The sequence below is a fragment of the Onychostruthus taczanowskii genome, unplaced genomic scaffold (genome assembly GCF_017590055.1).
Source record: "Onychostruthus taczanowskii isolate IOZ18803 unplaced genomic scaffold, ASM1759005v1 scaffold45, whole genome shotgun sequence".
Lineage (NCBI taxonomy): Eukaryota > Metazoa > Chordata > Aves > Passeriformes > Passeridae > Onychostruthus > Onychostruthus taczanowskii.
In genome coordinates, this window is record NW_024502014.1 from 5,381,624 (window position 1) to 5,409,008 (window position 27,385).

At 43.3% G+C, this 27,385-nt stretch overlaps 1 protein-coding gene across 1 annotated transcript; it reads right to left on the bottom strand.

Moving 5' to 3' along the window:
• Positions 1-3,195: 3,195 nt before the first annotated feature.
• Positions 3,196-6,180, bottom strand: KCNE4 (potassium voltage-gated channel subfamily E regulatory subunit 4). The gene is made up of 2 exons (XM_041414388.1): positions 6,101-6,180; positions 3,196-5,696 (listed from the first exon to the last, which is right to left on the bottom strand). The coding sequence occupies exon 2, from the start codon at positions 5,668-5,670 to the stop codon at positions 5,176-5,178; it is 495 nt and encodes a 164-aa protein (XP_041270322.1). The 5' UTR covers positions 5,671-5,696; positions 6,101-6,180; the 3' UTR covers positions 3,196-5,175.
• Between the last annotated feature and the right edge of the window lie 21,205 nt (positions 6,181-27,385).

Here is a 27,385-nt window from a genome sequence, read left to right on the forward strand (position 1 = left end):
TTGTTCCTAAGTGGGCATGAGTTTTGTATTTATACCATATCTTTCATCTAAAATTCACAAGCCTTTCATATCTATCAGAAACATCTCATATTTTCACAGACAGCAATATAAGTAGCTTCATACAGTAATCAAGAGAAGCATGGGCCACTTGAACAGATTACTGAGGGACAGAGCTGGGAACACAGTCTGTAATGCATCATCCAATTGCCTTTGTTATCCTTTTTGAATCACTTATTTGTGTGGCAAAACCCTCAGTCTAACCTGGTCCAACAGAAAGTAGAACCTTACCCAAACCAAATCAAATTAAACTTTGAAAAAGTGGTGCTCATGGAGTTTTTGATTATTTTCCATTTTCTTGCCTGGTTGAGCTGGTTACAGAAGTGTCAATGCACTAAGGAGGGGCAGCTATTTTTGGCTGTACACAGTAGGACCTGCAGAGATGTGTGAAAACGGAAAAAATACAGAAGTAAATCAACCAAATACACAGAGGCAAATATGACCAGTGCATGAAAACCAATAGCCTAAACAATTTTACTAACTTTTTTGCCTCTTAGATCCAACTGTTAACTCAGGAAGAAATCATCTTCCCACTAGGACAAGATCTTAAAAGATTATAACATGACCATGGTAAATCAACAAACACAGGACAGCATGGTCCAGCTTTGCCACAATTTCACCTGGCACATCCAACTATTCTGTGCTGCACCCACTTTGAGCACCTCTGAGAATGCTCATTTTTGATGTGGTAGGGACTCCTTTCCACCTGAAATTTTTAGATGAAAATTAAAGGCAGATGGTTTTACCTCTTGGTTGAAATGGCTGCAATCAAAGCATGGTCTTCCCTGGGGACCTGTGTGCCCCTTGTCCTCAAGCAGTACACATATTCTTGTCCAGCATCATGCACTGAGGGCCTGGAAACAGAAATGACTAGTAGAATTTATCCATTTCCTTCCTTCCCAACTCTTTGAGAAACAATTTGGTTATTGGTGTGAATGTGGGCACTTGTCTGAGAGAGGGCCAGATCCAGGGAGCACTCTGTGACAGGGCCAAGCTGAGGAGGGCAGTTTTGCAGTGAGCTGTAGCACATGAGGTTCCTGGCCTTGCCCCCATCTGTGACCTGTGCTCTGGTCCTGGGAAAGTGGATTCTCTCATTAACCCTCCTTCTCTGGTTAGCTCTGCCCTGGGCTAGAGCACAGCCATGCTGGGAGAGCTTGGGAGATCCTGTGCCTGGGGAAGAGACAGTTCTGCATTCCCCTTCATTTATCCAGCAGGTTCAGCCTGAATGAGTAACTCACAGGTGTCTGAACCCGATGCACTGGCAGGATTTAGGACAGGTCCCATCGCAGATCCCAGTGTGGCAACCTTGAGAGCTGGCACTTTTATTTACAGTAGGTCCTGGAGCCAGTCCATGGACACAAGCCACATGTGGCCATCTCCTTTTCTCTCAAAGAGGGCGTGTGTTAACTTCTGCAGCAAATGCATGAGGTATAGCACTGCCAAGAAATGGGAGCCTAATTACTGTGTTCTTTTAAAGAAGAATGCTTTTGTAAAAAAAAAATCACCTCAGTTTAGTCAAATTACAGTCAATTATCATGGCCTTCAAGCCAAGACCTATTAGCTCTGAATCTAACTTAACTCAGTTACTGAAGCACACTGGAAATGTCATTCATTTTGGAAAAAACAATATTATTACCTTTTACTCCTTAGTAGTCAAAAGGAATTTGAAACAAGATTAATGGGAGCAATTTTTTTTCCTTCTGTCTGTAGCTTTTGAAGATTAGCAGCACATCTTTTATTTTGGAATAATAGCTACCTGGCAGTCTAGGGTCACTGGGCTGTCTTCAAGGCATCATTGCATTCACTTGCACATGCATTTAACTTTTATAGCCAAAATAGATTGTTGCACTTTTTTTTTTTCCCCTAATGTCATCAAAATACTGATTTGGACGAAGACAAGTGCCTTAAGACAAAGACAAATACATTCAAAACTATCTACATGCTTTCTCCAACCCCACAACTCCAGCTCCATCCCAGTCTGCAAGAAGGTGGCCACATTTTCGTGTTTAGTAGCTCTTTTCAGTGTAAAGAGGCCCCAAAGCAGGCAGTGATTCCCTTTATAGCAGCTCAATTTAAAACAAGAAGCTGCTGGAATCAGCTACCTTTTTGATCCATGCAGCAGAGCTGTAATTTCCATTTGGTTCTGTTTTTCCTCCTTATCACCAGTGCTGTCAGAATTCATTCTTGATTCATTGCTGTGGCAATGGAAGCCCTGAAACCCCGGGTGGGTGAACGTGGAGATGTTTGGGCTGAGCCGCTATCCCAGGACACCGCGGCTGGCCTGCAGAGGCCACAGCTGCAGGCAAACACGGCCTTGCTCTTGGGTAGCTTCAGGTCCTCAGGAGCTTGAGACCAGGCCCCAGAATTATTTAACAGGGAGCCTGTTTTGTGGGAAAGTGAGCAGATACAGCTTTTTAACAATCTGATTTTTGAAACAACCTCAAATTACCCCATGCATGCAGATCCTCCCCAGCGCTGGTGAATCTGTACATGTAACTCAACAGATTTAGGGAAGTTCAAAGTTGCCTCTAAACATTTATCCTCTTCTTAGGGAGGCAGATTCTGAAAACCTCCTCTCTACGTAATACTGGGAATGACAGAGCAGCACTGAGACCCAGGGTCAAAGCTTGTGACAAAGCCAGATGTGTGCCATGGCCATGCAGTGGAAATCCAGTGGGATCAGAGATCTGTGTCAGATACTTGCCCATAACCTCAACCCTAGCCCACTCAGTTTGCTACAATGCAAACCTAACTCTGCAATGCAAAATGCAGACATCTCCAGAGGCTGAGTAAGCAACACAAGTTTCCATAGCAGTTTTGCCAGCCTCCCCAGTGCCTCCCCAGCACGCCCAGGTCTTTGCAGAAGGGTATCCCTGTGGTCCTACTGGCACACACTCACGACCTCAGCGTGCTGCCCAACAGCCAAGAGGGACCAAAGGTGTATTGGGAGCACCTGGCCCAGCCCTGCAGCCAGCCCATACTGCTGCAGAACGGTAAAGCTCAAGGAATCATTTCAAAAAGAGGATAAGAAAAGGATCCTGCAGGAATTGTGCCCAGTCTCGTTACTGGAAACCTATTTGACGTAGTGAGCAAACATGGAGACATTTCCAGGAAATGTGTTTCTTTATTTAAATAAAATTAGTGCCAGTAGAAACAATAAACTTTAAATACATGAGACAATTATATACAACTCGATGTTAGGAATTATATACATCAGTTTTTTACACATACAAATACATTTATACCAAAAGTAAAGGACGAAGGAGAAAGCAATGGAAAATGTGACAACTTGTACATGTCAGTCTCATTTGGAAAGTTTCAGGATTCAAGTGATTCCAGGCAAAGTGCCAAACTTAATTTGGCTCCTTTCAAACTTAAAACAGCCCCTTTTAGAGTAAATCTACCAAAAAGCTTTATATGGTCTGATCCAAAGTTCAGTGAAGCCGATGGAAAAACTCCCGCTGCCTCCAGCCTGCCCCAGTCAGGCCCTTTCGGAGGGAGCACAATGGAGCCTTTGTTCTTCTGCGCTCAGAGATCCCTGATCCTGCATCCCATTAACCCTCTGAGCCTCCCCAGCGCCAGCAGCACAGCACACTCTGGCTTCAGCTCGTTTCTGCCCTTCTGCATTCATGTTTTTCAAGCTGTCTCTCAAGCTCTAATGCCAGTGGATAAATCACGGAGCTATTTTAGTGCAGGAAATATGTGGAGACATTTTGCAAATATTTTGCTGTGCAATGCTTTAGATTCAGGCTCTTCAGCCCTCATGCTTCAAAACTAATCAAAACACTGTAATAAGTTATTATAAAATATAAGGTATGCTTGAAATATTAATTTTCTTCTTTGTATTAATCTTTACTTCTTGTAAAAGTGCAATAATTTAGCAACAAATTTCATGAGCATTTGAAAAATGTCACAGTACCATTAAACTGGGGGAGGGGGAAGTCTGTGGTGGTTTTAAAAAGTAGTTACTAACAGCTTTATAGAAATGCATGTGTCACCCGCAAGCTGATTAAAAAAAAAAAGATGTAACACAATGTTTACCTACACTGGCTTAAATAGAGCAGAAAGTCTAGATTCTTTAATGATGTAAATGGGTACAATTTTACTGACCTCAAACAGAGAATTTAACTCCAACAGAGAAGCACAAAATCTTGTGATGGTCCCTGACTCAGCTGATGATTTCAGTGGGGCCAGGAATTCACCCTTGCTAGGTTAAATTCCATTCAGAATTCCACCTATTTTTCAAGGCATCTGTTTGAGTCTTTCTACGTCTTACAGCCTGTAACAAAGATCTTTTAACATCTCCTTTAACTTACAGATCTTTGCCTTTAGTGACCAAATGTACACATCTTTTAAAAATACAAAAGCGAAAAATGAAACCACCTTTCCTGTTAGTAATTCAGTCCCAGGCTGGACTGCAGCAGAAGGTGGTGAACCTGACCCAGCCAGTGAGTGTATAACTTCAGCAAAGACATGGAGAAGTGTCATGGCTCTGGAGCCAGGCTCTAAAACTGCACAGGAACTCAGTGCCTCTTTTTCCTGCCTTGTCTTTTGTTCTTTCTGTACCTAAAGCCAGTCTCCAGCCAATGCTGCAATCTCCCTTCAAGTACAGCATCAACAAATATTCAGCTTTCGAGGCCTCATTGAGCAAATGTGCTGCTGGCTGTGGTTTGTCATAAGAAAAACACAGTAAGAGTATTTCTAGTCTATCACAGCTTTGTGTGAATGAGCGTTACCCATCATCTTTAAGAACCCGGCACTTGCATGAGGGTAACTTCCCCAAACATTTCCCAGATATTTACAGAATTCTGAAATATGCAGAGACATGCCAGTAATAATTACCTCATTAGAAAATACGTATATATTCACCACGTTCTCAGCTTTCATAGTAAGAAATAATAATAGAAAAATTAAAATTAAGCAACCCAATTATGTGCAAGTTACACTTTGAAGTTGGGTACCACTGCTTCCTTGTCCTGCCAGCTCTCAGGAACACCTTGGGCCCAGGAGCACAGATACCTGTTCAGAGTTCATTGGAGAGCAGAAAAGTAGAGCCACAAGTTCTTAGTGGGAGCTCCACTCACGCTTTGGCAGCTGATCAGGGGAGCCCTGCAAGTGCTAGGAGTTCTTCTGGAGGTTTTCCACAGAACCCTCGCTGCTCTCGTTGAGGGGCGTTTCTGACACTTCCCCCAGCTCAGTATCCAGCACTTCCTCCTGGATGGTGAAGTGCACGTCTGGGGAGGAGGACTCAGAGCTCACGCTGCTGCCTTCCATGGAGCAGATGGCACAGGACAGGGATGGCACCATGCTCTCCTGCAGCATGTTCAGCATCGTGGGCATCTGCACGGATTTCAGCCCTGCTACGGTTGGTAGAGGCTTCACAGCTTCCCCCCACTCTCTCTCCTCGTCTTTGTAGAGCAGAAGCAAGTTGGATGACTTCTCTTTTCTTTTGGATTTCATGTAGCCAAGCATTATTCCTATCAGGAAGATCCCGTAGAAAGACATGACAATCAGAATGTAAAAATACTCGTTGCTGTTGTTCTTCTCTGTGCTGCTAGGGGATTCAGCATCAAGCATAGCTTGGGTCACATTTGCATGGTCCATCTTCAGCATGGAAAGAGTTTTACCAGAGCTAAAGCCTAGAGGAGAATGTAAATGGATATGTAAGATCAAACTTCAGAGCAAAGGTGTAAAAGAAACACCTGGAAAAAAGTTACCCCAAACTCTTCCTTGTTCCTTGTAACTGTAAGCTTGCAAACCCCACACCTGATTCAAGCTCTCAGTCTATTATACCTCTGCATTAGTACTGTAGGTGAATGAACTCTTATTCAGATACAGAAAACATTAAAGGAAAGAAAACACATAATATCTTGAATTATAAAACCCCAACCCATATGATTAAAAAAAGAAAACTATATAGAAATTCTCTGCTAGGCACTTATAGTTTTGTGATACTTGATCATGTTTCCATGGTGGGGGAAAGTTAGAACTATTATTTATTCAGTGATGCAGGAAAAAAAAAAATAATCAAAAAGCAACTTACGGTGGTATGCAAGTAATTCCTCCTTTTGCAAAGCTCAAGAGACCTTTCCTCCACCAAATGCTGGGTGTTCTGAAAACTTTCCTCTGCTGCAGTTGGAATAAATAGCTCTCAAGAAATGTTTCATCACGTGTTTTAGAGGCACAGTTTATAATAGTTTTGTGTTGGAGTCAACAGATGAACTTGAAGGATTGCAGTTCAACCCACTGAACTCTTAACAGCTGTGAAAAGAAAAAGAGTTGGGAATCCAGATTTTACTCTTTCCTAACCAGTTCCATACTGGCTCTTTCAGCTTGTGAATCTGCTCCTTTAACATCCCAGTTGCTAAATCTGACCTCTTACCCTGAGAGCTGCTACACAGAATGGAAAACCTGCAGATTGTTATTCTGTGTTTGTCATAACATATAGAAAAATATACATGTGCATTTTATATTAGATACTACCAAGTTATTTACATGTCTGCTATACAGAGTCTTCTCTAGAGAGACAGAGGAGGAAACAGGTTATTTTCTTTGGTCAGGACTAGTGACAAAGCTTTAGAAAGTGTGTGCAGAACAAAGTGGTGACTTTCAACTCACGCTGCAGCTCCACTTTGCCACAAGGTGAGGGGCTGGGGAGAACCTGGCCCTGAGTCTCCAGTGAGTTTTGGATGGATGGGTGCTGGTGCTGCCTAACTTTGGGCATCAAAGCAGCAGCTGTGGGATCTAGGTTCTCCACATCATCAGTGGAAGGCTGCAGACTCCTCCAGGGAGCAATTTGGAGCTCCTGAATTTTGCAGCTGCTTTTGCCTCCACAGAAGCAGCTAAGAGTTAATGCTGTGGGCAGGACATTACGCCTAAATAGAGGCCAGGGCCACTGAGTTAATGATGACTGAAGCACAAAGGGATGTTAGCAGTTCCTGGGCAGAGGGAAGCTCTCTGAGTGACTGCTGCAGGCTGCTGGGCAGAGCAGGACACCTCGCAGCCCACTGGGGAGCGGGGGTGCAGCCTGGGTTGCAGGGCCCACAGAGTTCCCAGTCATCAGCTCAGTGGTACAGGAGGCTCTGAGACCCCCTTCCAACACGTAAGCAACAGTCCAGGCCATGGGAAGAAGGAGGCCCAGCTTGCACCTTAGGGATTTCATTTCCTTATCCTCCCCATCCCTGTTCTTCACACACAAAGCCCAATTAGTCAGGGCCCACATGTGAATGTCACCCCTTCTGCAAAGCTTCAAGGATGTTTATGTAACAGAACACTCCACTTCCAGAAAGCAGTGGACTGGTGCTGGAGTTTCCCAACGGTAGGTCTGGGGTTTTTTTCCCTGCAGTCACTTGTGGATTCTTTGCATAGACAGCAAATTCTTTTCCTAACTCTGCCCTTACAATCCCTCTGAGGTAAAGGCAGATAGGATTAACTTCTCTTCACATGTAAGAAAAGGCAAGAGAGAGAAGTTAAGCAACTTTAGATGTAGTTGAGGATTTGAGAAAAGACAGGATTGCATCTGCGTTTGGAACCAGCATTTTCCATCACTTCTCTGAACAACTACAGAAAGAAAGGAAAAAATTACATTAGCCAGATTGCCCTCTCTGCACCTTAAAATAGAGGATCCTCCCTTTAGGATGTTGGTTTTATCTCCCTGTGCATTCCCATGTGATCGCTCAGGAGCTGTTGATGTTGGGCTAACGTCTACTGGGGTTTCATCTGACAAAATCTGTCTGCAGCACCAGCTTGCCAAGTCTGAATTCTTCTTCCCTGTTCCCGACAAATTACCAAGCAGGCAGCAAGAGCACATCAACTGTAGGCTAAAGCAGAACCCAGAGCAAGTCTCTGGATTTTCTAGCTAATTTTAGGGAATATTTACTTCACAACTTTCTCAGCTCCATGTGATATCTGCCCTCCCCATTCAGCTCTGGAAATTTGGGCGTTGAAAAATCAAAGACAACGTGTCAGATTTTAGCAACACCTTCTCATGCAGGACTTTCACAGACTCGTGAGAAAGCGCCTTGCATTGTTGGGTCAATGAAAATTGGTTCAGTTCAAGGAGAAATCCTTTCTCTCTGCCAATGAAACCCTCTTGGAAGTTGCTTGATCCTGGGAACAAGACCAACTGAAGCCTGTCATCAGTGTCACCATTCACGTGGACACAAAGGACACCCAGAGGCACAGACACCCCAGGGCTCCCAGCAGTGAGCCAGCAGAGCAGGGGTAGACCAGCTCTTCTATGGGCACCTGCATGTGCAAACAGACTCTTTTATTTGCTCCAAACTCTCGTGTTCTTCATGTAGGTGAAACTCTGTACAAAATTACCAAGAAGAACTGGAGCACCCAACTGGAACACACAAGCATTGCTCAGGTACATCCATAGATTTATGCAATTCCCCAAAAGTTTAACTGAAAGATGACTGGATTGCATAATTCTGCAGAATTATTGACAAAAACTCTTTGCAACTATGTTTACTTTGGCTAGCTGATGACAGCCCTTCTCCATCTGTTAGCCCATGGTTCTTAAAAACAGTTTTATCTTAAAAAGGCCTGCAAGGAATTCATGAGCCTTCCATAGATGTGAAAAGGAGGGATAGAAAGGCACTGGGGAATAACCACCTGAAAAACATATGTCACTTGTTTACTGATGCCATCAGTCAGCTTTCTCAAGCTGTACTCTGTAGAAACTATATTTTTGTCTAAGCACAAGACCTACAAAATTAAAAATTGGAGTTTTAGTTTTGTGTTTAGAAATTATATTTGCTGCAAATTATATTGTAAAGCCATTGATCACAGCAAAAAGCTTGCCTAATTTGAAATAACTTATTTTTAAAGTTAAGCTTACTAGCTACTTCTTTTTTGATGTCTCTTTCTTTCTTCCTTTCAGATCAATTCTTTTCCCCAAACTTCAGAGAATTTTCCCCAAAATTTCACTTACACATTATGCTTTCAGCAATTGCCTCTCACATGTTCCTCTTTATCTTCTCTGCACCCATCCCAAACAATGCTATAATGTTTAAGAATAATCCTTGTGCTGTTGCTACCACCTTCCATATTCCCCCTTTGGAAAACATTCAGGCCAATAAAGCAGAGCAACAGCCAGGCACTCCAACAATGAAAAGGTCACAACATAGTTGTTGATGCCAGATTTTTTTTCTCAAGGTCCCTGTCTCCTAGAGAGCCTTTTGTGGCAGCAACCTCCGTCACCGAAGGACGCAAACGTTGAGGCTTGAGGCATCCCACGGGGCAGGAATTCACAACATGGCTTAAGGGATCATATAATGTGAGCCCTTTCTCCAAATAAAAATTTGAGGACAGTCAGAAAACTGAACAAAGACAGAATCTATTATGAAGACAACATGAAACCTCCTTAGAGACCCAGATGACTCTGCAGGCTGCCATGGAAAATATATGCCTAACCCTTCATTAGGGGCATAATCCATGCTCTGATGCTGCATTTATCTTTCTTGCCCCAGTTAGTGAGTTAATAAAACTAAAGACACCAAACAACTGTTAAAGGGCCAGCTCCTGGGGGAAGCTGATCCTGTTTGATGAGTGTTTGCTGGCAGTACCACTCTAAAGAGTACCCAAGTATGTGATTTTTCAGAGTTATCATCTGAAAAAAAAAAAAAGAAGAAAAGAGAAACAGGAAGCACAGAGTAGTTGGGGTTTTTTCTTCCTGCACATGTATATTTAATGGAAGCAGTGTTTGATAATTTACTGCTAGGGAAAAAGGAAGGGAGAGTTTTGCCATGCAAGTATTATTTTTGATTTAGACCTTCCAGACACTACATTTGGCAAAAGACAACCAACCAGTGGCGATCAAACAGATGATCAATATATTTCACTCACACATATTACTTCAATTAAAGTAAAGTTGGAGCTGCTTTTGACACCATAAAGGAAGACATGATAAAATAGATGTTTATGGTCCTGATTTGGTCTTGCATTTAAGGATGTGCCACACTGAGATGTACACAGTGATTTTCAGTCCTGGTGAAAATCACACACACCTCACTGAGCACCTGAGCCAAAGCCCCCTACAGTTCCTGGCACTGCCTCTCCTAAAACAAACATCAGCACCTGCTCCTTTCAAGTTCTGTGCAGCCCAGTGAAGCCTGTGAGTGTGTTGCAAGAAAAGCTAGTTCAAAAGCAGAAATCCACTCCCCCCCAGAGCAGGCAGTGAGGGGCAGAAGCAGCACAAGCCACATGCCTCCTCACTGTTAAGTGTGAGAACAGGATGAAATTCATGACCTTTACTATGTGCTGTTAGCGCTTCTATGCCTCATCATTTCAGGCACTTAAGTGAAATTAATCTAATAACACCTACAAATGTCTTGTGCTGGGAGGCACAGCATGGTAACACAGTGGCAGATCACCACCCAGAGAGGCAACGACCACAGGCACAAGGGCTGGGCTGGCACTGACCTGCTGGGCTGGCACATGGCTCCAGGTCCAGTGTCATTTTCCATCACTCTCCCTTATTTTTCATACTGCAGAAATAGATGACATTCTTCATAAACTTGACGTGAGCAATTTCTAGAGGAAGATGGCAATTTCCTCGGTGTCATCCATAATATACTGTGTTGCCATCTGGATGCCAAATGGGAGTAATGGTCTGATCTGCTATTAACTATAAAAAACTTAGTAAAATGTTACAGCTCTGCCTTGTTACTTACACCCTTCACTAAAGAAAACATGCAAATATAACTCCAGAAGAAGCATGCATCAGCCTTCTCTCCAGCTTCAGAGTTCAGTTTGCTTTAATTTTTGAATTTTATTTAACCTTCATAGCAGATCCATATTCATGAAACTTGAAATTTCTCAGGCCTTCTCTGCACACAGGGCAGAAAAAAAACCCAAAATTTAATTAATAGAAGCAAATACAGGGTTTAGCAGGATCTCACAGCCAAGGTGACCATCTGCACTCAGCTCTAGCAGTGGCAAGAGATTTCCCAGAAGCCACATCTGCAGTGTGCAATTGCTCTGCAAGTACACAACAAAGATCTGTAAAGGCAAATTGGTTTCAGATTCTGAGAGAAGACAAGCAACATAAAACCTCAATGATATCTGTAATAACAGTTCAGACTAAATTTAGATTTGCTGTAAGGCATGTTTTGTGAGAGTCTTGGAATTCTGAAGAAGCATTCCTCTTCAACCTCTAAGCTGAATTTCAGAAAGCTAGGAGTGACTGGAAACAGAGTGCAAACAGGTAACTCTCATGATAGCAATAACCAGAAATTACATTCAAAAATTACAAACTTTTCAGTGGTTAATATGAGAATCTGAGTTCAAAGTCATCACAGCCTCAATTATGTTTCCTGTATCTAGGACAGGTTACAAAGTTATTCTATCAACATAGATTGCCATGCAATAAACTGAAACCTACACTTCACATTACCCTGCCCTTTTCTTTTGATGTGACACAGTGAATGTAGTGATGCTTGATTTGAAAATATTTTTTTAAATTTTTCCTTTACTTTTTCTTCTGCCAAATATAATTATCTGTTGGATGCACTACCTTTAAAAACAAAATGAACTGAAAGATTACATTGCTTTTTGAGTCAAACAGTAGATTCAGCCCTGTATGGCTCAACTGTGTTCAACAATATTTGCTTCTATTTGGATCCAAAACAGCAAGAAAAATACTAAATCCTGGCTGCCACCAAAACAAAAAAAAATTCAAGAGCATTTAAACGCTATTAGCAGTGCTTAGGAGAAATTCAAACACACAATTCTGGCAAATCCAAACACACAATTCTTTCTGTTCAGCAAAGAGAGAGTTCTTGCTCTCCCAACTATGGAAAGGTCCTTATTTAGGTCCATTCATTCTCCCTGAACAGCTTCTATCTCTAAACTGCTCAGAATTAGCACTTTGGTTTAGTGAAGGCTTTTTAACAAAAAAAATTTAAATAAGGAGATATGTATCAATATTTATGCGGCTTTTGAAAAATTCCTCTGTTAGCAGTGTGAAGATCTCAGATTTTTTTTTTTTTTTGTAAATTTTAAGACTTTCTCTGACAAGAGAAATTCAGCAATGCCAGTAATTGCTAAGCATAAGAAATAAAAGGGATGAAACCACTGAAAATATTCAAGTGCTCAACTTGAACCCTCACCTGACTACAGATCATAAATTAAAGATCATTGGAAAAGCTCAGAGCTGCTTGCCCAGCGTAAGGTAGAAAGCTTATGGAGGCATTGATAAACATCTAGCTGTCCAGTTAAACACAACCAGAGATAAGAGGAAAGCATGCATTCCCTGTGCCAGGACACATTTTGTTAGCATGGGCTCAGAGCAGCTCACAGTCGAGCATCACCTGTCGCCACTCAGGCAAGCTCATTCTCACCCCAGGTAATCTCTTCCTCCTCAGTTCTGGGGGCTGTGGAGAAGCCCAGCATGGCATGGTCATTCTGCTTTGAGCTTTTTAGAAAAAATAGTATTTGGAAGCCAAGGAGAACAGGGGAGCAGGATGCTCTCCCATGAAATGAACAGGGCAAGGTTCACAGATGCAGCGACTTCACTTGCCCGGGTTCAGAGGTGTAACCATTCTCAAAGCTGAACACACTTCAGAGAGTTTGAGAAGAAAAACAAACAGACAAACATTTAATCATGAGGGAAACCACAGACTCTGAAATCAAGGAGACAGCTCTTGCTTAGTCCTACTAAACCACGGCATTGTGGGTTTAATTTTCATACATCAAGGAATGGTAAAGACGTCAGCATTTAACAATGCAAGTTCTGCCTCAGACATGCCCAGAGCTCCCCCTGAATCCAGCAGGATTTTAGTGAGTGCTAGGAATACAACTGCTAATACAAGGCAGGTCTGGCTTCCAGCATGGTCTGTGTCTATTTTTATGCCCTAAGATTAAAATACCTGCCATTAAAGGGTACTTCATATCAAGTTCTGACACTGCTCTTGAAAACACAACATTCAAAAGAGACTGGAAACAGAGAGGGAAATCATCATGGCATTTACTACAGAAACAATTCTGCCCTTTTAGGAACTCACACTATAAAGTAAAGACTACAACCTGAGTATCACAGTGATCTTCCATCCTCCCAAGGACAGAAAATACATGCAGGGGGAGATTCACTCTCCTCTCCCAGAAATAGGTGCAGGGCAGAGATGAAAGGAACAGAAAGTGCTATCACATAGCACACATCCAGCCCAGCCAAAGCCAAAGCACTTGCAAGGCCTTAGAGGAACAACCCACACTTTTTTTCATTGTTAGTTCTTCCAATCCTGCAAAAAGAGTTCACAAAGAAAGAAGCAGCCCATCCTCATTTCACAGCCATGTCAGGATAACATCCCAGGTCACTGTGACCTTCGGCGCTTGTGAGGTTTTCATTTTCACATGAGCACCAGATGTTGAGCCCTCTCCCTCTCATATTCACTCTTCTACAACACCAGGCACTCTGCATCATGTGCATTTGCAGCACTCCCTCTGAGTTTTGGTTGTGACACCTCCTCATTTAACTGTAGCTGTTACAGCAAACATCCATTAATTTCAGCTCTCAACCCTGTTGACCGGAATCTTCATGGGATTTCAAATACAGCTTAGTTTACATCACTGCTGTTCTCAACAGCAGTCCCCTTTCAAGCTGAAGCAAGTAAGATAGCACTTCAGTTTGATCTATTACATCTTGGCATCTGTTGACTGTATTCACTTTTTAGAGCATTCACTTTTTAAAATACTCAGAACAGCTATTTGTATTCTTGTTCCAAAAGTCTGCCTTGGAAACACAACAAAAGGAGCAAAATAGCAATCTGGGGTGTAAAGAGCAACAAGAGGATGAACCCCAGGTGTGCAGCAAAGAGGACAGAAAGTATACACAAGAGGCAGCAACAGCACATGCATCCTCTCCAAAGGGAGGGGTTCTGCCAGGCAGAGGAGGGAAAGCAGCAAGCTGTGATTTCTGAACCTGAGGCTGAGGTTTGTTCCTGTGTTTCAGTGTTTTGGTATTAGTCCTGATATCCAGAGTGTGCAGGGAAAGGGTCCCTAAATGCACAATGTGTTGTAGGCAGTGCAGGATCAAGCCAGCTCTAACAGGACAGCATTTCTTCCTTAGCTGTTAGGAAAATTGTATTTTCTTCAGTTAACACAAGCACTCCTAATCCAGCCTTGTGTGGACAAGTGATAGAGCCTGAATAATCTAATCCTCCACTACCAGGACCTTGGCCAATGTAACAGCCCCCTGAACCCTCCCATACCTCCTGCATGAAAGACATTTGGAAGAGACCTGGGAAAGCCCAAGGAGAAGCCCTCCTGACATCTCCCTCGCCATTGCTGTGAGTGCCCCCCCTGCAGATCAGGTACAGCCAGGGGACTGCACTGGCATCACACTGAACAAAAGTGTGCAGCCCCTGGGAATCACTGCCACATTCCATGATGGGTCTGTGCCCACACCACCCACGGAAAACTGCCCCTGTGCCATGTGGGAACAGAAACAGGAGAGAGCACACATCAGCAGTGCAACAAGGCTGATCAAAGGAATCCAAACTAAATTCCCAAATGGATTATTAAAAAATTATACCACAGAAAAGAAATTTAGCAATTAAAAAATGCCTACTCTAAGCAGGGGTGGTTTACTTGCAAATGATAAAATAAACTTAAAAACCAGAGGGGATGTATATTTGAAATGCAGTCTTTTATATCTCAGTGGGCAGACATGAAAAAATTTTGTTAAAGCAAAGATAACCATTGTTTTGATGGAACTGTGCTTCTAGAACTTAGGGGAAAACTCTCTCTTCCTCTCTTGGCTGCTTGTGACATGTGAATAATCAGCCCTAAGTAAACAACATGTGGTCTTGTGTGGTCTTTTCATACGAGGTTGGTATTTCACTTGAAACTAGGAAGTGACAGGAAGTGGGGAGTTCTGCACAGATACAGGAGACCTTGTGTTTTCCCAGCAAACTCTGGAAATGCAGTGTGTTTGAAGAAAAAAACTCATCCCTGTTGCAGATGGGAAATGAATAAAAAATTACATCTAAGCACATAGAATGAATAAATGTTTCTTTGAATAACATAACTAAAGAATTTTGCGTATTTCTGACTCTTTCATGATCATTTTCATGCTCCAGCATCCCTGAGTACCAGTCAATTCTTAAACTGAAGTGTTAAAGGAGGTCCTGAAAGCAGCATAACTGCGGCATTATTTGCAATGTAGTTCTGATGTGTGGTGATTGCTGACATAAATCACCCAGCTGGGGAAGGGGAACAGTGCCCTGGCAGACAGAAAGGCTCAGCCCAGCAGGGGCTGTGCTCCCCTTGCAAGGAGTCCATTAGCTGCTTTCTTCAGCAAGGCTCCTGAAAGAATGATGAGTGTTTAACGTGCTGCTGCCCATTTTCACATCCACATGGGCTGTGGAACGTTTGTGCTGGTTTTCTGAACAGCTGCCCACTCACCCAGCCCAGCATGCCCCAACTCCTCCCACCATGGCAGGGGATCACACAAAGCATCAACTCAGTGAGTTTTCCAACTGCCTGCTCCCTTTCCCTGCCCCAAAACCTCTCTCCCACATGACCTATGCATATCCCCAGCCCTCTCTCTGTATGGTTTTGACCTCCATCCTGCCCAGCCATTCAATCCAGCTCAGCCAAAGCCCAGGAGGGGTTTGCTCCCTCCAGGCACCCTGCAGGATGTGGCTGGGTCCCGTGTCACCCCGGGCTCAGCTTCGTGCTCTGAGGAGTTCAAAGGCAAGAGGACACAGCCTACTCTCATACACAAAATCCTCCCACTCTGAACTGAAAATGCAAACTGGAAGTCATTGCTTTGCATACTGGGACTCATGTGGTCCTTGCCTTCCTTTCTGGGCTGGTCACCTCCTGAGTTAAACATCCCACCACCTTCTCCCTCTATGGCACTTGTCCCTCACCTTTGATTTCTCCCAAGTTATCTCGTTTTCACAATCAGTCCTTCAAAAAACAGGCTGCCAAAGCATCTCCTTAAAAGCCCTCTAAAATCAATCTACTATCTTGTAGGGTGGGAAGTGAGATAGGAAAAATATCTTAAATAACACTAAAATACTATGAAAAATACTCATGTGCACTCAGTACACATCCTTGTACTTGTCTGTACCTTCTGTGTCTTTCCTCTGATATTACTGGCTGTAAACACAATGTGTCATATCAAACCAAATTGCTGTGTTTGTGCTGGGGCAGGACTGTGTTTTTCTGGAGCTAAATACCTCCCATTTTTCTGAGCCGTGAAACAGCAATCACACCCCATAAGTTTGGGAAGCACTCTGGGCTGGGACAGCTCTGCAGGGTTCCAAGTGCTTTCCCAAAACCTCCTTTCAAGAAAGAGCTGCCCAAACCTGTTCCTCCCTTCTCCCCAGAAATGAACTCTCTCTGCCAGATTTCCCTGGGGGTGCAGCTCAGCACCTTGCTCCCCACAGCACCAGCACTGGGGCTGGTGCAAGGCACATTCCAGGAATGCTTCCAGCTCCTAACCCTCCTCCTTTTCCTGAAAGTTCACCCATGCTTTAGTCAGATATTTTTATTTTAAATAGTTGCTCATTTGAAAGCAGAGAGGGGTGTATCTATTCTGGAAGGTTCCCTGCTCAGGTCCTCATTGCCTGCTATATCCTATTAGGATTGGAGCACAGACCAAGGAAATATTAATCTGAATTCATTTCCATTTGTAAATAACAGATTTAAATGAAAGAATGAATGCAGATTAACAGCATTAGGATTAGCTAGCAACATAAGCAAAAAAAGAACAATAAAAAAACTCACCAAAAACTTTTTAAAAGCCAGTTCTTTGGGATTAAGGAGTTTTGACAATTAAGCTTTATGATTTGCTGTTGAACCAACCAACAAGTCAAAATATGTCATTATTTTTCTCTAAACCCAAGAACTAACAAGAAAAACAAAATAAAATCCAATGTTTTGGTCTATTTTAAAGTTGGGGTTTTTTTAATATCAGGATCTGAAGATTACTACAGAACATAACTAAAATGTAAACAGCACAAGATTGATTGACAGTGATGAGCTGTGCCAGGGTGCAAGTTTGAGATGACAAGGGCAGAACCAACTTGTTCTGGAGTGAATAGAACAAAATTTATCTCTTCCAGTCATGAGAAGGATGAAAGGCAGCTGCAGAGCCACTCAGACAGGCACAGGTCAGGAATCCCTGAGGATACCACCACCCCTCCCTCTGCCCTGCCTCTGCTGCAGCCCCACGGGCTCCTGCAGCCCTCTCAGAAGGCAGGGCTGAGCTGAGAGACATTTCAGGATCCCAAACGTTCCTGGCAGGAAAATCACAACCCCCCACTACAGTTCATTTTAAGGAAAGAAGAATCTCTTTTATTACAGGCAGTGAACCAGCACAGGCACAGCTGGGAGCTGCTCAGTTCCACAGGACACAGCAAACCCACACAGATCATTCCCCCCTGAAGTTGCTGGGTTGGTTTGTTTTTCTGTAAGGTGAATCACACTCTTCCCTTTGGGTTTAATACATACATCCTTTTCTAGAAAAGATTCCCACCACCTCAGCTCTGTAAATTGCCTCATAACATCTCACTGATGTCAATAGCAACGAGGGTTGGTCACCTCTGTGCCCCAGAACAGCACAAATCTGCCCCTTTGCAGCTACCTCCAGGTCTCACAGCTCAATGTTTGCTGGTCCCTGGTACATCTCTGCCATTAGCTCCCCCTCAAACACAACTCATGTGGACTCTGTTTGGTATTCAACAAACCACAACAGGTTTCCTACGAGTGGGAGTTGTGATAGATCCTGTCTCATAAGAAATCTCAGTGTAGGGAAGTTTAGATCATCACTAAAACACAAATTTGCCTTTTTAGGTGTTTTGGTGTTTGGCTTGTGTTTTTTTATCCTGCTCCCATCACTCATTTCAGGGTCTAATGAAACTCAAAAAGGAAAGAAAAGAAAATTAAACACAGACATTAATTTGGGCACCCAGTACTCAGACACTTCCAATAAATTGCCCCGTGCCTTGCTGCAATTTAGCTCAGGAAAGCAGCCATTTTGCTAAATTAAAGATATTAGAAGCCTTATGAGCAAAGTGATCCTAGGCTTTGCCCCCTAATTTATTTGCATTTTCATTTAATTTCTCTTATTTTACACAACTCTTCATTTCAGAACTGGTCAAGTTACAGCCACGTGGGTTCATTATCACATGGAAAAATGCACAATGCACGTGGCAGGCCATAGAGTACAGCAGCACCCCGGGAGCAGCGGCTCCAGCAGGAGGGAGCGGCACATCCCCGCAGCCCCAGTTGCCATGGCTACGAGCGATGCTGGGGAGAGGAGATTGCCATGGCACCGCGGCAAGAGGCCACGGGGCAGGGGACACGGCCCCGATTCTAGATGCCATCCTTTCAATTAATAAGGGATTGTTATGTAGCCAATTACACACGGGTAATGCGGATTTCTGGGGCCACTTCTGGTGGACTAAACTTAGCAGAGGTTCTAATCCAGTTTTAAAAACAAGCGGCAAAACCACATGAGTTTGTTAGAATAAATCACAGACAAAACATACTGGATTTCTATTGTTATAACAATAAAGTGGGGGAAATGAATATGGACTAAAGGTAAGTAAAAACAAAACGAGGATCCCTCACATCTACACAAACTCCATGCTGCTTTCTGAAGACGAAAGGTGGAGGCTTCCTTCCCAGCAGGCAGATACAGGGCAAGGGAAACCGAGCAAGCAGCAACCTCCTCTGTAGCAGGATTTTCAACACTGGAAATTTGTCCAGGCCTGGGAGTGTTCAGAACTCACTCTGTGTGACTTACAGGCACTCCTAAGCAGGACAGTGCTATCAGCTGCCCCCATTGAATCAGATACCTTGCAGCAGAGATGCTCACTCACACAGCTGAGCTGTTGCCAAGACACCATTCACACTTCTGACTCCCCATTAACATCAGCTAATAATCTTCTGCCCTGGGCTTTCAAAGCACGCCAGAAGGATCCAAGGCAGCTGTAAGAAAACAGGGCAAGAGAAAAAAGCTTCTTACTCTTGCAAGCAGTCAAATTAAGTTTAGCCCATGGCTTTTGCATGCCTCAGATAACCAGGAAACCCGAAAAATAAAATCCTAAATCCATTACTTTCATCATTTGGGGATCTGAGTTGTGAATTTTGAATTACAACTTGCTAGGAGCGGCAGGAGCAATTAAACTTTAAAAAGGAGACATGACATGGGTTCCCCTGCCTCCACCCGTTTCTCCCTCGAGTGCTAACAAGCTCTCTCTCTCTCTGCTTACATCCACAGCTGGGTCCCTCCTCCCCCCTGGAAGGCCACGGCACAGCCCCTACCCTCCCCAGCTGCTGCTTTCCCAGTTTGTTCAGAACACAGACGATTTGGGCAGAGATCAGTCAGGGGCACAGAACTGTCCATCCTGAACAAAGCTTTTGGGATCAGCATGCCAGGGCTGGGGACAGCCCTGCTGCAGAGGCTGGCCAGCACTGCTGCTCCTCAGCACGGACAAGGCCAGCGAGGCAGAAAAATTCCAGCCAGCCTCATCTCACCCCATTATTTTGCCCTGACTGAAACAAACTGTTATCTTTGACCCTGCTCTCCTCCTAGGATGCAATCACAGCACTTGTGAAATGCTGCTGCTTCTGCAACACCAAATCCTCAGCGGGGAAATCAGTGCTGTAGATGTGAGTGTGAGCAAGGGCTGCAGGCACTCAGCAAGCTCCACGCTCCAGGGCTGCGTGTCCCAGGCCCTGACTGCTGGCACTTCATCTTCACTCTTGGCAGCAAGGGAACGGGGCACAGGGAAATCAATGCCAAGGCTGCTGCAGGAAGCCAACAGAGCAATGAATGTCCAGCCTCTACTGCAGCAGCCAGACTGTTCTTACCCTCAGGCAGGTTTGTGTCAGATCTTATTTCAGCTGAACTTGATATTAGCCTCCAGAACAGGTAAAATAAAGAAATCCTTACATCTATGAAAAAGAACATTGCAGGCAAATAAAAGAGGGATAAGAACCCCAAACCAACACATTTTGTTGAGGTTGGTGTGACGATACCTGGGTGTGAGAAGTGGACATTTCTGACTTGCACCCTTCATTCTGTCGCTGGACACGTCACTGGCTCCAGGACCGAGAGGAAAACACGACTGGGTCACTGCCCAGCAGGAACACGACCTCCAGGGAGGTCAGGGGCTCTCCCCTGCAGCAGGAAAACTACAAAGGATGGATTCAGAAGAGATAAAGACTTTTTTATTTTGCTCTGCTATTGTGAAATAGACAGTCAAAATCTTTTCAAAATAAATAAAGTAGGACTGGGAAGATAATTCTTTACAGTAATGAAAGGTATTGCTTTTTTCTTGATCCAAAGTGTGAGGGAATCAGGTCAGAACCATGGGTCTTTGCTCTTGTGGGAGATTCCCAAATTCACAGGAAAACAAATGTGGCTGCTGCTCACCCAGTCATCCTGCAGTCACCCAGCCATGCACGCAACTGCTGTCGTAACTGAGTCATTGAGAAGCTACAAACATTTCCCACAATTTTCCTCTAAGGTTGTGGGGTTTTTTTGGTCTAGTGACTGAAAAGAAAAAACCAAGTCAGCTCCAGCAGAAAAAAATTCAATTACATTTTAAATATTACTTAAATTATATTTAAATAGTATAAATGTCTACTGCCATCCTTCACACCTTCTGTCAGCTGAGTTTTCTTACACTGCAGTTTCAGGGAATGAACACACTCAGACTGTGCCCCAAGGTATCCACACAGCTGCCTTTTAAGGCTATCACATGGACCAGCAGAGAAACACCAGTAGAGATTTTTTGCTTTGAAACTACCAAAACCAACATTTCAGCTCATTAGCCGAGAGAATAAAATAAAATCAAGTAAATGATCCAACCTCACACACTCTGAGTCACTGATTCCCTCAGTGCTGCAGGAGCATTCCCCCAGAGTGGGAGCTGCAGACAAGGGGCTCTGTGACACTTGTTGGTTGATGTCCCCAGCACCCCACGCTGGCTGGGGACCCCATGGCTAAGGGGGTGACCTGTGCAGCTGCAGGGGAGCCAGGCTGCTCCAGCCCCACCTCTGCAAACACCTCCAGAAGTGATGCCTGCTCACACCCAAAAACTCCTGCAACAGCTGGAGGTACAAACTCCAGAATAAAACAGATGGAGAGGAGGGATAATGAAGAGGATTAAAGTTTCAATATACTTTAGAAAAAAATTTGACAAGACTTCTGTTAACTCAGTTAATACAGAAAGTCTTTTGCTGCAGCTAACACGTGCTTCCGATTTTAAAAATGATTTATAAATTAGGAGTAAGATACCAGACGTGAAGATGATGCAAGCATTTGAGATGCATCAATCTTTAAAGCTATTTATCTCGGAAATCTATGAGAAAGGTCTTGGCAGCAAAATCAAAAAAAGTTTTTAAAAAGAGCAAAAGGTTATTAATTGTTTGTTAAGGGGAGCTGGGAAGAAAACTAAAGCAGGACTGTGGACTGGTGGATGCTGGGTGTCATTTTCTGCAGCTTCTGCTGAAGGTTACCACAGTGTCCTTCACTGTATAAAGCCCGTGTTTAGGAGGAGGGAGCTCAGTTCAGGGGCTGTGGGAAGGAAAGGCTCCATTTGCCTGGTGGGGATCGTGCAAGCCCTGCATGGGAAGGGTGGCTCTGCCCTGCCCTGCCCTCCAGGGCTCCCATGGCACTGCCAGCGCTCCCCATGGCACTGCCAGTGCTCCTTATGGTATTCCCAGTGCCCCCATGGCACTGCCAGCACTCCCCATGGCACTGTCAGCACTCCCCATGGCACTGCCAGCACTCCCCATGGCACTGCCAGTGCTCTCCATGGCACACCCAGCTCTCCATGGCACACCAAATACTCCCATGGCACTGCCAATGCTCCGGCTCTGGGAATAGCCAGACTCACACAGGCAGAAGGCAGCGTGGAAGAGAAGGAACCAAACAATTCTTTAGAGAGGTCTTACTGAAACAGCAATGCGAAGGAAGCCAGAGGCTGGCTGCAGTCTCAGCCCTAGGAGGGGAACAAGATGTGAAATGGTGTCAGCATGTGCTCCTAAAGAGGCTTCCTAAGGCTTTGCTGCCCTGAATCAGCACAGGATTCTTCCAACCACAATGGGCTAGAAATTTCTATCACAATAAAGCTGTTCTGAGTACTACTGGAGCTTTCTTGAAAAAGTAAATAAACAAAGATGAACAGATGGAAATAATTATAATTCAAATGCTTGGAATTGTTGGAGTGCTGCTTTCAACTGTCCCAAATCGCTTTGGGGCCTAAAAACCCATCCAAACTTTTTCTAGCTAAAGCTAGAAAAGAGGAAAAAAATAAAATAAAAGAAACCACTCCTGGCATAAACAGGTGGGAGGTTCCTGGGCTCTGGCCCATCCAGCACACTCTCCATGGAGCCCTCAGGAACAGCCTGGCACCCCTGGCACCTCCTGCCTTCAGCTGGGGACAAACCCCTGGAGTGGGACGGCCAGGGAATGGCCCAGCAGTTCAGGTGACTGACCAGGTGTTTCCTGTGGCACACAGGGGCCAGGACCACGGTTCAGCTGCTGCCAGCAAAGGAGAGGGGCAGCCAGTGCCCCCCAGCACAGAGGGGGATGGAGAAGGGGTGAAGGGGCAGCATCCTGGCACCAGGAGTGCATCCTGTGGCCAGTTAAACTGTCAGACATCACAAGGCAATTCAGAACCTTATTTAGTTTTAACTGGAATATTTAGACTAATGGAAAAAAATTACATTATTCTGACACCTGTCTTTCTCTTTTCCTTTTTTTTTTTTTTTCTCCTTTTTTTTTTAATCAATCAGGTTTTCCATTTCCCACTGAATTGGGGCTGCTACAGACCAGCACCACTTACTAGTTACAAATCCTCAAGCCAGAGGCTGAGGACAGCAAATCTTTGCTTTCACGGCAGGCATTTCTCAAATGGAATTCTTTCTCTCCACCAGATTAGCTCACCTGGTTCCAGCAGGACCACAAAGACAGGGTGGGTACTGACCTGCACAGTGCCCCGAGCTCAGGCTGCTGCAGGTGACGCCTGACAGTCACAGCCTCACTCACTGCTGCAGCATTTCAGAAAAAATCCTGTCTAGAAATCTCTGCCAGTCAATAGTACAGAGGGCATCATGCCTCCTGTGGAAGCAATCCATTTTGTCTACATCTTTTTGTAAATGCTGTAAAACTATTTAAAAAGACAAAACGTCAGTTATGGAAAAAAAGCACACCAGAAAGGTCTGATCAGCCCATGGTATAAGGAAAAGTTACTGGTTGAAAATAAAACCGATAGAAGGAAAAGGAAAAATTGTTTAAAAACAGGTATCCCTTAGTAGCACTGGGAAAAATTCTGGGGAAAGTCCCAAATCTCATCTATTTATGAAGACATTAGGAAAATTACTGCAAAACACACACCCCCCCATCAGCAACATGCTGCCCTCAACCAGACCTGTCACCTGCCAGTCCTGGAAAACCTCAGATAATCCACTGCTAAGCTCATGGAGGAATAACTACACGAGAGATACTTTCAAAGAGATATTTCAGAAGTTTATCCAGACTTCAAATAAAAATGAAAGAAGTTTCTGACAGAAGTTTTAGCCTATTTTACTTATAACATCCCTGGAGAGACATCAAACAGTTCAGCAGGAACCACCTCCCCTCAAAGCTCCATGGTGGTCTGCACCAGGAAGGGACAGCCCAAAACCTTCTGGCCCTAAATCTGCCCTGTTTCAGGTCACCCACAGGATGTTCCTGTGCCTGTCAGCCCCTGGGAGTTCAGAGGCACAGGCACATATCCCACTGGAGCTGCACTCAATCAATAACTTATCAAACATTTTGGTAAAGAAATTTATCAGTGGGTATCAATCAACCCATTCTGATACAGAAATGACTCTTGAAAAGTCTCCCTTTTTTGATTCTCCCATTGTTTACAGCCCTTATGCAGCTTTGGCAAGAAGGGGAGGGAAGAGGATGCAGTGCTGAACAGGCCAGATTGCTCATTGGCATTCTCAGCCCTCCTGCTAATTATGTTACACTGCTTTAGCTGGAACAGACCTGAATTGCAACAAAATTGAGCAAAATCACCTCTTTTCCAAGAAACCTGGCAGAAATACCTAGTAAATGTGGGTTACATCCAGAGAACTGATGAAACATAAAATGCTTAGTGAGTTTCAGTAAATAGCTTCCTTACAGCTTGTTAAATATCCAGAGCCTATCTTCCAACTGCACTACGTAACAGGAACTATGCTTTCCAAATCATTCTGCAGCCTTCTAAGGCTGAAGCCTCTATGCTTAAGATTTAAAAACAACTATGAAAATATGGTATTAGAAAATGTACCAAAAATACTCACCTTTTCAACTGGTTGGGTACTCCCTTGCCCTGCTGTCACCCCTGGAGTTTTGTAGACAATAACAGCCACTCAGGTCTCCAATGTTTTTATTTGTATTTTATTGCATCTATTTTGGATCCCCCCCACCATGCCCCTCTAATGGCTACATTAACATATTTTCTGATATGTTTACATTTATCCTTCCTGAAATTAGTTGCTACAATAAATACCTATTATAATAGTTCTGAACTTGTATATTTCTCTTTACTAAAGAGACCCTTAACAATATTTTATTAGCTATAAATGTCTAACAAAGAAAGAAAAAAAATCAGTTAAAGTGAATCATATTATCCTAAATGATTTGAAATGAGTTTTCAGTCTTAAAACCCCCCAGTATTTTTGAAAGAAAAAAAATAAACAACTACTTTGGATATAACTGAATCTAGAGGAGGCTGGAGCCTTCTCATGGCTGGTTAAAGGGATAAACAAAAATATTAGCTATACAGCAAGGAGGGTTTGACATTTTGTCAGTACTATAACCCTGGGCATTTGGGGAACCTGTAAACAGGGACACAAAAAAGGGTAAAAGAGGCTTCTGTTGAGATGCCTCCAGGCTGGACTGTTACCAGCAATGGTTTGTGAGCTTATAACCAAAATTTGAAATTTAAGTGCTTAAGATCTCTTAAGAAGTCCAATTGCAAGCATCTAGTATCTGAGCCTTCAACACACAAACTTAAGGAAAATTACACACTAAATACAAGTCCTAGCACACTTGGATAGGAAAAAAAAGTCATGAGCCTACAGCTTTACATCAGATATTACCCACAGCCAGTGCTTTTAAAACCAGGTAAATGGCAGATCATATGCAAATAAAAATTGGCCAAACACTATTAATTTTCCTGCAGTGAAAATCCAGGGTAACCTGGTAATTCCTGCTCCTGCATTCAGTCCAAAATGGTCACATGTATTTGAAATACTTGACAATAACTAACACAATTCTATATTATCAACTCGGTACCACTGAAAACACTGGATATACAGAACACAATTTGTGAAATTAATTTTATTTTTGAAACATGATATCCAATTACAAATAAATAATTCATACAATATAATTCAATTAGGGTATACAATGTTCAGGCAGTTCATAGTAACAACCAAGATCACATTGAAAATGAGTTTACATTAAATAACCCATTACAACAATATACAATTGGTAATTCAATTCATGTTTCAGCCTGGTCCAAGGTGTAGGCAAGTTGAAAATTGTTCCTCTTACCAGTAAAGAAACAGATGTACATGATTTTATACCAAGCCCAAAGTAGTTAATACACTACAGTAACACAAATTAAAAATACTCCATTGCATCACCTAAATGTAGTTTCAGTACAGAATAAAAAGTTTGTGAATTTTAGCAGGACAAAGGTTATTGCAAAGGAGTTTGATGTCCTATAGCAATTTCTGCATAAACTTACCAGCCTTACAGAGTGTTCCTAATGTATGGTTTGGATTCCATACCCTTCTCTGCATGCTGTCTGCAAAGCAGTGGTGTGGGGACCTGCTCTGTTCTCAGCTCCATCACACACTGCAGTTCACTGCCACTGCAGCAGAGCCTGTCCCTGCTCAGCTGCAGCTCCCCTGAGCCGTGCTCCTGCCCTGCGAGACCCGCAGCAGCAAAGCCACACTCTGCTGACATGCAACTTTTGAATTTCTCACCTATCCCAGAAACACCATGCTCTGGAAAGAACACTTACATCTAGATTGAATGATAGTCCTGGAAATTTTTTAAAGAATTGTGAAATTTAAAAGATATTCACAGCATCCCTGGAATTTCTTGGTCAACCATTTTAATAATGAAATACATAGATTTTCACAAGAGAGTAAGTAGTTACAATTTTCAATGATTCAGAGACCTGGTAAGTTTTAATTTACAAAAGTTTTGTTAAAAAACCCCCTCTTTTGGGGGCCCTTCAGGTGAGGTATTTGCCCCTTGCTCTTAGTTTGAACTCAGATTGTTTAAAGTTACAGCTCTTTCCACTACAGATCCCCCACATGACAGAGACCACTCCTCCCAAACACACTCTTGTGTTCTCAGCTCCTGCACAGCTGCCCACAGCCCCTGGGACAGCACAGGGCATTCCAGCAGGTGCTTTTGTTCTTGTTACACAGGGCATGGGAAGACACACACCAAAAAAAAAAAAAAAAAAAAAAAAAAAAAAAGAGGGAATTCCCAGCTGGCAAGCAGTGCATCTCTGCAGGGCTGGAACAAATCCCTCCCAAGCTGTTCTTGTGCTCAGCAATGCAGGAGCAGGGGTGGCAGGCAGAAGGAGCTGGCAGCCCAGAGGAGCAGGGCAGGGAGCCCCACACCTGAGCTGCAGCCTGACTGAACATCCATCCCTGCCCCCAGCACAGGTGCCCCCAATGGGACATGGGAGTACTCACAATCCAGCAGGAGTGGAGTCTGCCTTTTGCTCTAAATCAAAAGAAAAAAACCCACACTCATCACAAAGATTTCATAGATTTTTAAAAGCCTTTCTATCTCCAGCGCTGAGACTAAAGTTAATGAACTGCTTTGTTTTCACATTCTGTAGAAGAAATAAATGTCCACAATGAATCTTAATGCCTAATGAAAGAGAAACTATATATATCACACCCATTTTAAACATAAAAACCCTGAACTGTAAAATCAAATGCACAGTTAGACTGCAACCCCATCTTGTGACTGGATTAGAAAAAAGAAAATAAAACTACTATTTCCAAACCATTTTAAAAGTTTCCTTAGTGAAAATTTTCAAAAGGGGATTTAAACCCTTAGCAGAACAAATTATAAATCAGATTTGTTTAACCAAAAGCAGATTTATTTTCCTAAATCTGCTGCACAATGAACCAAGTGATATACATAGTACTTCAGCAATTTATTATTTTTCACTAAAAATCACAAAAACATTTGAACAATGTACAGTCTGTGCTGAGCTCTATTTAAGAACCTGTTGATGGAGCACAGATACAAATTTAAGTGTTAGTACTGTCTAATACATGATGTGAC